Source organism: Mycetomoellerius zeteki, unplaced genomic scaffold, assembly GCF_001594055.1.
Source record: "Mycetomoellerius zeteki isolate Tzet28-1 unplaced genomic scaffold, Tzet1.0 scaffold25, whole genome shotgun sequence".
Taxonomy (NCBI): domain Eukaryota; kingdom Metazoa; phylum Arthropoda; class Insecta; order Hymenoptera; family Formicidae; genus Mycetomoellerius; species Mycetomoellerius zeteki.
The window spans coordinates 1,000,853-1,012,802 of NW_017257227.1; the positions used below are offsets into that span (position 1 = coordinate 1,000,853).

Below are 11,950 nucleotides of genomic sequence, written 5' to 3' on the forward strand. Positions count from 1 at the left end.
AGAAAATTGTCCTATTTATGTCAACGATGCCTCTTTTATTAGTATAGATATTTTCTATAATTATAATTTTTAATAATAAATAATTACATATTGTTTTATCTCGAGAGCTTAATTTTTTATCTTTTAATTAATAAATAATTGTTATTTAATTAATCCGAAGATTTTCGATCTTATCTCATCTCATTAGATAGATGAATCCATTTAGAAAACACAATATATTGTATAAAGAATGTTTTTTTATTTGATTAAATGAAATTGTAAAATACTGTAGTCCGTATTCACACCTTACTTTAATGATAGGTAAATACGCGCATTTAGTAGCTCTTACGTAACATATACTACCAAATCTCATAAATAAATGCGTCTATTTATCGATGGAAATGATTTAAATACGGATCTGTACGTTAGATCTCAACTTTCTGATATTGAACTCACGAGTATACATATTATAAACCTGGATATATGCCAAAAGCAGATTATAATTACAGAGATAATTCACAACGCTTGATTGATTCAATGTGAATGCATAATATGTTGCATAATTAAATATACAGATATTGATTGGTTGGTTTGCCATTATGTAATATTTGACTTGAAAATTAAGATTTAAATATTAATATGTTTTTTGAAGAGAATATCAAAATATGAGGAAACATGAATCAAGAAATTTAATAAGTGAAATTATTATTTTATGTATATGAATTTTGATTTAAAATCAAGTACTCGGCATTATCATCTATATTTTTACTTTTTTCTCTAGAAAAGGTACATTTAATTTCCGAGTTTTAACATAATTGTCAAAAATTCAAATAGATTAATTCAATTGTTTTAGTTATATTGTTTCGTAATAATATTATGATCATAAGTTATATTTCTCATTCTCATTAATTATATTATTATAATAGGAAATCATATTTTTTCTTCTTTATTTAGAATGTGATCGTTTGATAGAATTTTTTATTTTAATTCTAAGATACCGATATAATATTTCTTTTTTATATAATGTAGTATTTATTTTTTATTGAACCAATCGTTATTCTTGTTTTCAAATTTGTTGCCAATTGAGTATCCTTCTTGTATTTGTGATATGTGTCAGCTGCCATGGCATTGCGTTGGATGATAACCGGATTCACGTATGTCGTGTAATCCCAAATGGATTCCCTTTTGCCTATAAATTACAGATTACAACTTGAAATAGTATTAGTGGTTTATGTATTTATCTCAATGATACACATATTTTTTTAAATGTATGACTTCATACTAAAACCTCATTTATTTTCCGCTGCTGTATATTTTTTTAATAGATTACAGTCAAAAATATGATTTTAAATTTTAGCTATTTGCGTATGTTAGATTTGAAATTTTAACAGATAGATTATAGAATTTGTGAATATTTAATTTTAGTGTAAAATGTGACATTATTTGTGTGCGGCGAACGTTAAGATTTAATGTACCGAATATTAAAACTTATCAAAGTCTATTGAAGGACGTTAAATTTCAATTTATCTTCAATATTATAGGTAATAAGAGTACAACAGTAGGAATTTCAACCGCATAATCTTATATTTGGAAAACATTTGCCTTTCCTTACGCATCATTACACTTGGCTATTACAGTTCAGTGAACGTCTTTTACTGAGCATTTCTCTGTATTGATTTTAGTTGCCATCTTTCCTAAAGGTATAAAAAATTGATTGCGTTGCAAGTTCTTTTCTTTGATTGAATATTTATGAAATTTTTATATTTGTTCTGCATATTCGATAAAAGTAAATGATTTATAGAGTAACTTAAGACAGTTATAAAAGATGTGAAATAATTTATTTATAGCAAGAATCTTGTAATTTATTATTTATATACATTAAAAATACAAATATTTTTAAAAGACACATGTAAATGTTTTTGATGAATAATAAAATATATTCTTAATAATTCTATATTATATGTGTAAGATTTTTTAAAAAGTGATTAAACTTTTTTATTTCACCAAACTATTTAATAAATATCAGAGAGCGCTACAATGTTGATATTTTTCGCGAGGTATAGCAAACCAACGAAGTGTTTTTTTCAATCGTCGATGTTGCCAAGGAGTTTGGACTTCATTAATTCTTTGAATGGTCTTTGGTTGACCGAGTCTGACATTAAATGACTTTTTCATAACGGATGACGTAATGTATGGATGTATCTACATAAAAATCATTAATTAGTTAAACATATCGTAACATTAGTTATTTACTTAACATATATTTAACTAACTTTAATTAAACTGATTTAGTTGATAATTTAATCTTTTTTTATTGATGTAATTGTTCACGATTAAATACATCAATTATAATTATACGATTAAATTATCATCTAACAATAAGTTTAATTCAAACCAGTTAAATATATGAATAATTAGCGGTACCCTAGAATATTCGTAAATAAGAAATCCGTATTTTTGTAGTATCTGCGATTTACGTACGGATACAGCAGACAGAATAATGCAGGATGCTAGCCATCTCACAGTATAACTGTGTCTCATACATCACCAACTGAAGCATCCGGTATTACTCTCATATGCTGTGAGTACGCAATATCCTGCCATGTTATAACTAAGCAAATACTATCGAATGCTTTTACGAGTCGGAAGATTAAAAATTGTAATCGATCGAAAGCGATCATTCGGTGTTGTCATTAAAATATAATAATTTCTCAATGGGATCGAAATAATATAAGACTCATAAAAAAAATGCATATGTAATTAATTATACAATCGCGCGAACATCATATATATTGACGTACATTTTTAAATATGTATCTATTGCATAATTTTTGCAACTTTTATATATGTATTATAAATGATTTTTATAATATCTTTAATCTTTTAAAATTCTAAAAACTTAATACTTGATTTTTATTTATTATAAAACTTGTACTGCAAGTATGTGAATAAAATAGAACTTTAGTAATAAACATTCCATAAAATATATCGATTATTCATAAATTGAAAGAATCTTACGTGATAATGAAATGGTCCTGGTCCTTTGACATCCATTTTTTTTTCACGAGGAGCAGAATATATCACGCCATTTTTCACGTTCTTTGATATATCTCCCCTGAGATCGTAGTGTGCTGGACCTGTGTACGCATAGCAATAATGAAAAAGCTTCGTAAACGATTTGATATTTACTTCATTATACCTGGTACATGGAAATCGCCTTCTGGTATCATCGGAAACCGACTAGCGCGAGAGCCGAAGGGTGGAGCTAATCGTCGACAAAGGAAATCGCATCTATCACGATTAGCTTTGAAGGCTGATAAAACTTCGTAAGCACCTGAATCCGGTACATCACCCTATCAAAATTGAAAGATAAATGATTTTTAATTGAAATGAATATTGACACACCATTTGATCTTATTTTAAATATTATAATTATAATTGCGAGATAAAATTCATCGTAAGTATTTGTATTTTTGTATTCCGAGGCACATTACTCCCGCCTGATTAAATTATAGAGGATAATAGAGGAGAGACATGTTTTCCTCTTCTTTATAATTTAATCATTTAATAGAATGGCCGCTGATTTGGACACAAACCTAAGCGCCGATGTTTCCGGCTATTCGCAATTCGCGCTACATAGATAGAGACACCATTGCAGGGATTGGCTCGAATTTCCGGCTCAACGAGCCGGAAGTGATTTCTCTGGGCAACATCGGTCACATGTTTCTATGTGGAAATGACCTGCAGAGTGCAGCAAAATGTCATTTCCGGCATACACAGTCACTATTCTTCCCTACATTATGTAAATACAGCTTCCTCGAAAACATCCAACGAGGGAAACGAAGTTTGATCATTTAGAAACTGATACGGTTAGTAAACAATATTAATTTAACAGTTGATACCATACACCAGTGTCACCTATAAATTTCACTGACAATTTGGAACTGTTTTGATTGTTTAAATGAAACGTCAGCTAATCTAAACTACACGAACTCATCGAACATAGCGGAATCAGCAGCAAGTAGTTCGGTAGTGACGACTCTATCCTAGCCTATCTATGGACTGCGGCATCGAATCTCGTTCCGACGCTCTCGATTAACGGCCAGATTGGATCCTAGCCCCGAATCGCCTCGGGTACAGATGCATCGGTTCGATCCACTGCCATTAATTTCGTCTCCGGCTCTCCTGATTACCTTGTGCTTCCCGGATTACTCGGTTATACCGAGCCCACTTTCCCGAGCAAGTCGAAAGAATCTTCGGTCTGACCACAGACTTATTGTGACTACTAGCTCGAATCTCTCACCGTCTTAAGCTTTATGCTCTTAAACGCTGTAGGAGCAATTTCGACTGCTTCATTTATTACCTTTCCAGATTGGTTAATTCGGCGTGATGAATGTAAAATATATATATATACATGTATAAAAATAATATATATTTTGTTAGTATTTTAAATATAACTTTGTTTAGATATATATATATAATTTTTTTCAAAATACAAGGTTGGAAATCTTGGCTGTTAATTTAAATAAATAATTTATTTATTGTGCTCATGTATGATAATTGACTTTATCATTATTTAAGCTTAATAATTTATACAAATTATTGTTAATATATTATTTTGCATGTTTTTTTTTATATTTAGAACATTTATGTGAAAGATCATCACATTAAAAATGATTTATATCGATCAGAATGCATCATTCATATGGAAAATTATTACGATAAATGAAATATATCGATTTATAAACAAATTTACAGAATTTATTATTATAGTATCACATTTTTATGGCGGTGCTGACACCTCTTAGCGTACTGGGCTAATAGCATGTGCATTTTCATTGCAGTATATCGATAAAGTAACATAAAATTAGGAGCACATAAAATTCTTATAATACTCACATTTTTGCGAATTTTTGGAAATCTATCTACTCTTGATTTGAAGACTGCATGATATACCGGACACTTTCCTTCGTCTACTTTCATCATTACTTGACATTCATCCATTACCATATATTCATCATCGTCGCTTATCGATGGTAGTGTTTTACAAAATTTTATGTAGTCAAACATTTTTTCATGTTTATTTTTAAGACGTTTTGCCGATTCAAAGGCTAAAGTTCCGATATCCGTATGGTAATCTGCAGGACCTGCAACGTAAACTTATAATGTAATTTTAATACAAATTTATATATGATGTGCATATTAAATGAAAAATTTATTAGTTACATAACGTTACATACCTGGCAGCACCTCTTCGATAATTCTCTTGAAACGATCATCGAAAGCACCAAACGGTGCATGAAGAATAGAACCGTAACAAATTTGCGGAACCGTAATTTCATAAGTTCCAGGTCCGAGTGTATCTGATTGAAAATTTTCCTCGAATCTCTTAAGAGAAGAGGAATAAATCATAATTATGTTATAATAATTGGAGCAAATTTATCAAAACGTACCTTCGCAGATTGATTGAATGGCGGCGATTCTACCATAAAAGAGCCACATTTACACAGAATATGTTTATATTTATCGAATACGCTTTTTGGTAAGTCATAGTGATTGGGAGCTGGAAAGTTCTTTGTGAAAAAGTAAATTTTCATAAGGCGATTCTCACAGATACAAAGGCAGTTTCCCGGCTCGGAGTTTTCGCGAACGAACCGGCGACTGCGAAAGTTACAAAGCATGTTCTTAAAATTACTTGGCGTAATTTTTGCTGGTACAAAGCTTCCAAGAAACGTGGCTGCTTAGCGGCGGCTCTTTTCGCTTCCCTAGTTCTCTCGTCGCGGATTTGGACGGGACTTTTCTTTGTTTCGTGCTCGTAGTCCCCGGGACCCGGGGTCACGGAAGTCCGTTCGTCATCTCTACCCTTCATTCTGCTCCAAAAGTTTCCTTTGTACTTCAGAGCGGTAAAGTTTGTCTCCTGCGGTATAAATAATCGTTCGCGAGGTATTTCACAAACAGAAGCCACTCGGCACCCTCGGGGAACATCGTAAAAATCGGTTGGCTTATGCTCGATGACCGGATTTTTTACAAGTACGCCTCGTTCATTGTAGTCGTATCCGCCAATGTCACGTTTCGAAGGAACAGCAAGGCTTGTCGTGAGTGGTCGCGGAGGAGGAATCAGCCATAGCTAACAAATAGCTATGTTAAATGCTTCATATTTAACATAGAACTATGAATATAATTATTATTACTAATATTATAGCAGTAATAAAATTATAAAAATGGAGTTTCTGACCATAATTATTTTACCAAATAATTTAGTGCAATTATAATTACAAATATCGAACACTTTTTCTTGTCGGTGTAATATTTTCGAATATATTTGCAGCAAAACTAAAACACAAAATACATAAATCAGGAAAATACTTTATTTACTTTGCCTGCGGAACCATGCCAAGTACCCGGATGGGATTTTATTTTTCGAGGTGTTTCCTTAAACAAATCATTCGGCAAGATATATTGTGTTGGACTTGGTCTTTCACACATCTTTTCTTTAAATCTAACATCGGTATAATCAAGACTAACGCCGCCCTGTAAATTATTGAATCTTAGAGGATATCGAATATCTGTGCGTATACCGATGCGGAAGAATTGTAAATAAATGAAGCATGAATAGGGAAAATGCACGTTCTGGTATACGTTTCCGTGGCGCTTCTATATTGTAAGAACCAGGACCCGGGAACTTATGCACATCTTTTGGTATGCCGAGTGTCTGCTTGCTAGCTCCTCTCAAAAATGGATAAGCGTTGTCTGTGGAATGTAGTCTATGTTACGTAACGGATGCGAATGCAAGTTTTACCGAAGAATTCGCAAATGTTGTGCATTATATAAGTTACCCAGATGTCGAGCTGGCTTTGATGGATCCGATATATCGTAAGTCCCCGGTCCCACTTGAGCAGAAGTTGACGTAGCTATTTCCACGAATCTCTCCGTCCTGTCAAATGCCATGCCTTCGTATGTACAAAGAGAAAGGAAAACGATTTAAAGCGATTTATAACCTAAGCGGATAAAAATCGATAAAAATCCACATTTGAGAACATATCGCGATCGCATAAAACAATATAGTGTTCTTAATTCACTGCCAACGCTAAAAATCTATAATTTACAATTTACATTACTGTACGTAATGTAAACACAGCTTTCGAGCCAAATTTTTTAATAATATTATCAACTGGGGTTGTAACGCAATAATGTCGCGTTTTCATATCTACAACATATTGTGATCTGATACATCTATATTATCTTTAATTTCACATTAGATTAGACAAAAAAATACTAGTATAAAAATACTAGTCTAATGTGAAATTAAATACATGGAAAGAATAATTTTGCTAAAATATTTAAAAATTTAGCCAAATACAAATCTAAAAATAATTACGTAATATGCTGAAACTGGTTGCTATAATAATAAAACTTTTTACAGCATAATACGAATGCTTAAGTTTAACATAATTATTTTGATGGTTGAACAAAATTATTACTGTAGAAATTATTACTGTTGTCATTATAATAATAAGTTAAGTCGTTTAATTTGTTAGCTGAATATATGTTTAGCTTGTTATTATAGGAACTTTGGTACATTTTAATATTTGAGATAAACGAATAGAAGGCAGCAATAATCGCTTTTCTAAAAAATATTGGAATATATATTATATATATTAATTAATCTAAAAAAATATTTCAATATTTTCAATAAATCGCATGTCGAGAGTTTATTTTGTTTATATAATTTAATGTATCAATTACGATCTTATTTTGGTAATTATTTTGGTAATAATTACCCTTATTTCGAATTCGATTTCAAACCGCCAAAAACGTTTGAACATTTCAAAATGGCCAACATTTCAAATTTTCTACGCCGGTGGATGCGCAAGACTGAACGGTCACGTGACCGAAATTTTGTAATTACCGATCAGTTAGCATCGCGCCATCGCGCGCTTCACGTGCACGTAATAAAAAAAGCAACCGTTTCGCGCGCGCGCGCGCGTGTGTGTGTATGTGTGTGTGTTCTGCGGTTTGCCCACTACGTTTCGGCAAAATTTCGCGTACGAGTGTTCGGAAATCGGAGTATCGAAATATCGGATTCAGTTGGGTGATGGATCGTCGCAGTGTGATAATCGGTCCTCGTGAACCGCCATCAGCGCGTATCTCGGACATTCGCGATCGACGTCTGTGGTGTTGTGTCTCGTTTGTTTTTTTAGAAAATGTGTGAGCAACATGTTCCTTCGTATTCCAGCAATATGGAGCACAGAGGAATAAGAATAGGATTAACGGAAGGATTATTTAAAGCGGGGAGATCGATCGATGGCGAGTTCAGCTACTGGTGAGTTATTCTCACGTTATTTTTCGACTTGGGTTTTTCCATCGCATGTTGTTTTGTTGCATGTTTTCTTGAATTACCTGGAATCGTCGAACGTCGGCGAGGGCCGCGTCGCCCTCCTCCCTCTCCCCACCGCTCATCGCCATTTTCTCAATGCTTGAGCGCTTGGGCGATGCTAATAATTTAAGCCGAAACAACCCGTGCGTCCGATCGCCCTTTATCTGATTTCGGCGAAATAATCAGCACGAAAAATCCCATACTTAACAAGTCACTGGCTATGGAAGTGAAATGTCTAGAAATATTCAGGAGTAGATATTTCGTTAATTAAGAAATATATCTTGAGAGAACATCTTTTCTTAAACGACACTTATAAAGTTTAATTAATATCGGCTGCAATAAGAGGAAAGAAAATAGGAATATAATGATTTATGAATGTATACAATAATTTCTGAAATAGATAACGTCTGGTATAGTAGAATTTCTTCTTAAAATGGGAGCTAGCAATTATATAATAGTTTAATTAATAATATAATAGTTTAATTTCTAATTATGTTAGTTTAATTACATTATGAAACTGCTAATTATTAACTAAATTAGAATTCAATTTAAAAAGACGAAATATAATATATCGAGGTTAATGAGTAATTAAATAAATATTAGTTTAACAATGATGACAATGATTTTTAATATAAAGGATGTTTGAAATTTTCTCAAACTCCTTTTAAAATGAAAGGAAGTAGAAAGAAGGAAGGAAAATCTTTTTATATTTAATAAATATTCTTGGCAAAAATAAAAATCGGAGCGTAAGTCGAATGTAAAGGGAGAGGAACAAAAGCATAAACGAAACGTAAAAGAGGTTTACGCTCCTTTTACGTTTCGTTGTTTCGATTTTTACCTTCTAGAAGTTTCGTTTATGCTTTTGTTACTTTTCTCTTACGCTCCGATTTTTATTTTCGTCAGGAATTTTGTTAGAATTATTCAAACGAATGAGAGAGAGAGAGAGATTTATTAAAAAAATTAAATTTTATTTATTTTTTCAGTGTGCATAATTCAAGATATGACTGAATTTATAATTCTGAAATTATAATTTATACAAATTTTATTATGTCTAGATTATATAATTATCATCCATTAGCATAAATGCGAAAATCGATAACATTTATGATGAATATATGTATCATAAAGTAAGATAAAAGTGTCTATTACTAAAGTATAAAATTTTTCCGAATTAAAACAACCTCATAAAAGAATAATAAACACGGAATTATGTATATATTTGCATTAAAATACTTAACGTGATATTAAATGATCTAGCAATCAACTAATCAACATTGTATGTTTTGAAGATTATCAGTTATAGTATACATATGTATATTTTTAAAAGTATCTCTTACAATTATCTTTTTTATTTAAGATGCATTCAAGTTCTTTTACAGGTATCTTCTTTACTCAAGATATGTTCAAGAATTGTCTTTTACAATTATATTTTTTTAAATATTATTTTTAAAAATACTTGTATTAATAGTCGATAACCGATTCGAAGTTGTTCTGTTGCTCTGCCGTCAGAGTACGCTATCGGTATTGTTTAGCTGGTCGCGTATTTCAATCCGGTCGATAATTCGAGATGTTTCCACATGGAAATGTGGTTGGAGTCTACTAACAAGGCTGAGTAACCGTTTCTACCTGTAGCGATCTAGCGATAGCGAATACTTACTTAACGTGACGATTATTGCGACCTTTTCTCGTATAAATTGTGGTACACAAATATTAACGAACAATGACGAAAACCGAGGACCAATTTGATGGAATGTTTCTGGCATTGGCACAGCAACATGAAGGTGTGCAAGACGTAAGTAATTTTTTGGTTTGAGGTTATCTCGCGCGATGAAATATTTATATTTTCATAAGGCTGTCCAAAAGATACGAAGATTTCGCTTTTCTTTTTTAGTTGTTGGATACTTTCTTCAGTTTTCTTGCGAGAAAAACAGACTTTTATACCGGTGGTGGCGAAGGAGCAGCTGAAAAGGTAACTGTTCGAAAAGTAACACAAAATAATTTTCTTTTATTATCATTCAAAACAGTTTCAAATTGATCGGATTTGCTCTTTTCATGTGCAGCTTGTAATAAGCAAATTAAAAAAATATGAACCCAATGCTCTCGCCAAAGCTGCTTCTGATAAAGCAGAAAGAGCAGAGCAAGATAGAAGGCGTAAGGAGAGACTCGAGAAGAAGAGAAAAGAAGAACAAGCAGAAGAAGAGAAAATAGACAATGATTCTAAAATAGTTGAATTAACCGATGAACAGGCTGTTAAATTACAAGAAGAAATAGACAACAAGGTATTTATACAGGGTGTCCCAATAACTATTATCACCTGAAATATCTTCGAATCTATAAGGTGTAGAGAAAAATTTGTACAACCAAAATTACATAGTATGAAGGGGGCTATTATATGGCGATAATAATTTTTTCCCGAGTGGAGGCGCTTAGGAGATTTGAAGGTCAACTTCATTTTTTTAAATGGAATTATATAAAAACGAAATTGACCTTGAAATCTCCGAAGCGCCTCCACCTGGACAAAAATTATTACCATATGATAGCCTCCTTTACATTGTGTAATTTTGGTGATATAAATTTTTTTCTACACCTTATAGACTAGAAGATGTTTTAGATGGTAATAGTTATTGGGACACCCTGTATAGTGAAGTAATTATTTTGCTTTATGATTTTTTTGTTATATTTGAAGATAATCGATAATCTTTCAAATAAAATTATTATCGCGTATTATTTGAGATATATTCTGTTGTTCACTGCAAGTACAGAAAATCTATAGTTCACGTCATGTATACTATAAATTTTCAGTACTTACAATAAATAACATAGCCATAGTGTCGTTAAGATTATATGTATTTTGTTTGTGTCTGTATATCGATAGGTCAACTCATGCTTTTTGGATCAGCTATTTCTTATCTATTGATATTTTAGATCTTTTTTTTGATCTCATAATATTTTCTTCAAAAAGACATTTTGAAATAATTGCCTATTGTTGAACAAACGTATGTTATTATTATTATATACAGTAAAGAAAAATACAAAAGCGAGAAAGTCCACTTAGGATTTAAACTTTTAAAAACTTGTGTAAGAATGGAAAGAATATTGATATTCTGTTATACTAGCTGATCCATGGTGTGTATGCCTATGTGTCTTGCTTCAAGATGTTACAGTGTGTGTATTCAAAATGTATTGAAAACCTTATTTGACATGAGCGTTGTGGCTATGTAATCACTCACTGTTTTTTTTAAAGATATCAAAGGCATTATAAATTATATAATACTCAATTAAATGATTTTTTGTTGTACAGAAATCAGCAAATGCTGCTGTGGCAGGATCTAGCAACGATTGTAATGACAGCGCTGTAAATGACAAGACTACAGATTCGAATAAAAGCAACGTATCTGATGAGGAAGAAGAGAAAAATAAACTAAAGCCTAACAGCGGTAATGGTGCTGACATGCCGAATTATAGATGGACACAAACTCTTGGAGAAGTGGAGGTAAGTGCTTATATTTTTTATATGATTAACTGCACATGTGGCGCGCCGAAACTTTTTTTAAAATATTTATATAAGTTAGAAAAATATTTTCAAATATCAAA

The 11,950-nt window shown here is 31.8% G+C and overlaps 3 protein-coding genes across 3 annotated transcripts in view; 1 reads left to right on the top strand and 2 right to left on the bottom strand.

Annotated features, from left to right (window-relative positions):
- LOC108723676 (uncharacterized) overlaps positions 1-6,100 on the bottom strand; it is an 8,942-nt gene extending 2,842 nt beyond the window's left edge. The window contains 9 exon segments of the mRNA XM_018449589.1: positions 1,028-1,168; positions 2,016-2,181; positions 2,998-3,116; positions 3,179-3,332; positions 4,879-5,126; positions 5,220-5,367; positions 5,433-5,552; positions 5,675-5,897; positions 5,952-6,100. Coding sequence (XP_018305091.1) covers positions 1,028-1,168; positions 2,016-2,181; positions 2,998-3,116; positions 3,179-3,332; positions 4,879-5,126; positions 5,220-5,367; positions 5,433-5,552; positions 5,675-5,848 — 1,270 coding nt within the window. The 5' untranslated portion in view covers positions 5,849-5,897; positions 5,952-6,100.
- Positions 6,101-6,377: 277 nt separating this feature from the next.
- On the bottom strand, positions 6,378-6,997 carry LOC108723762 (uncharacterized). The gene is made up of 2 exons (XM_018449713.1): positions 6,816-6,997; positions 6,378-6,729 (listed from the first exon to the last, which is right to left on the bottom strand). Exons 1-2 carry the CDS (start codon positions 6,925-6,927, stop codon positions 6,518-6,520), a joined length of 324 nt encoding a protein of 107 aa, XP_018305215.1. The 5' UTR covers positions 6,928-6,997; the 3' UTR covers positions 6,378-6,517.
- A 2,922-nt stretch (positions 6,998-9,919) lies between these two features.
- nudC (nuclear distribution C, dynein complex regulator) overlaps positions 9,920-11,950 on the top strand; it is an 86,121-nt gene continuing 84,090 nt past the window's right edge. Inside the window, exons 1-4 of the mRNA XM_018449828.1 lie at positions 9,920-10,148; positions 10,248-10,325; positions 10,417-10,635; positions 11,658-11,849. Of these exons, the coding sequence (XP_018305330.1) occupies positions 10,077-10,148; positions 10,248-10,325; positions 10,417-10,635; positions 11,658-11,849 (561 nt within the window). The 5' untranslated portion in view covers positions 9,920-10,076. The remainder of the gene's footprint in view (positions 10,149-10,247; positions 10,326-10,416; positions 10,636-11,657; positions 11,850-11,950) is intronic.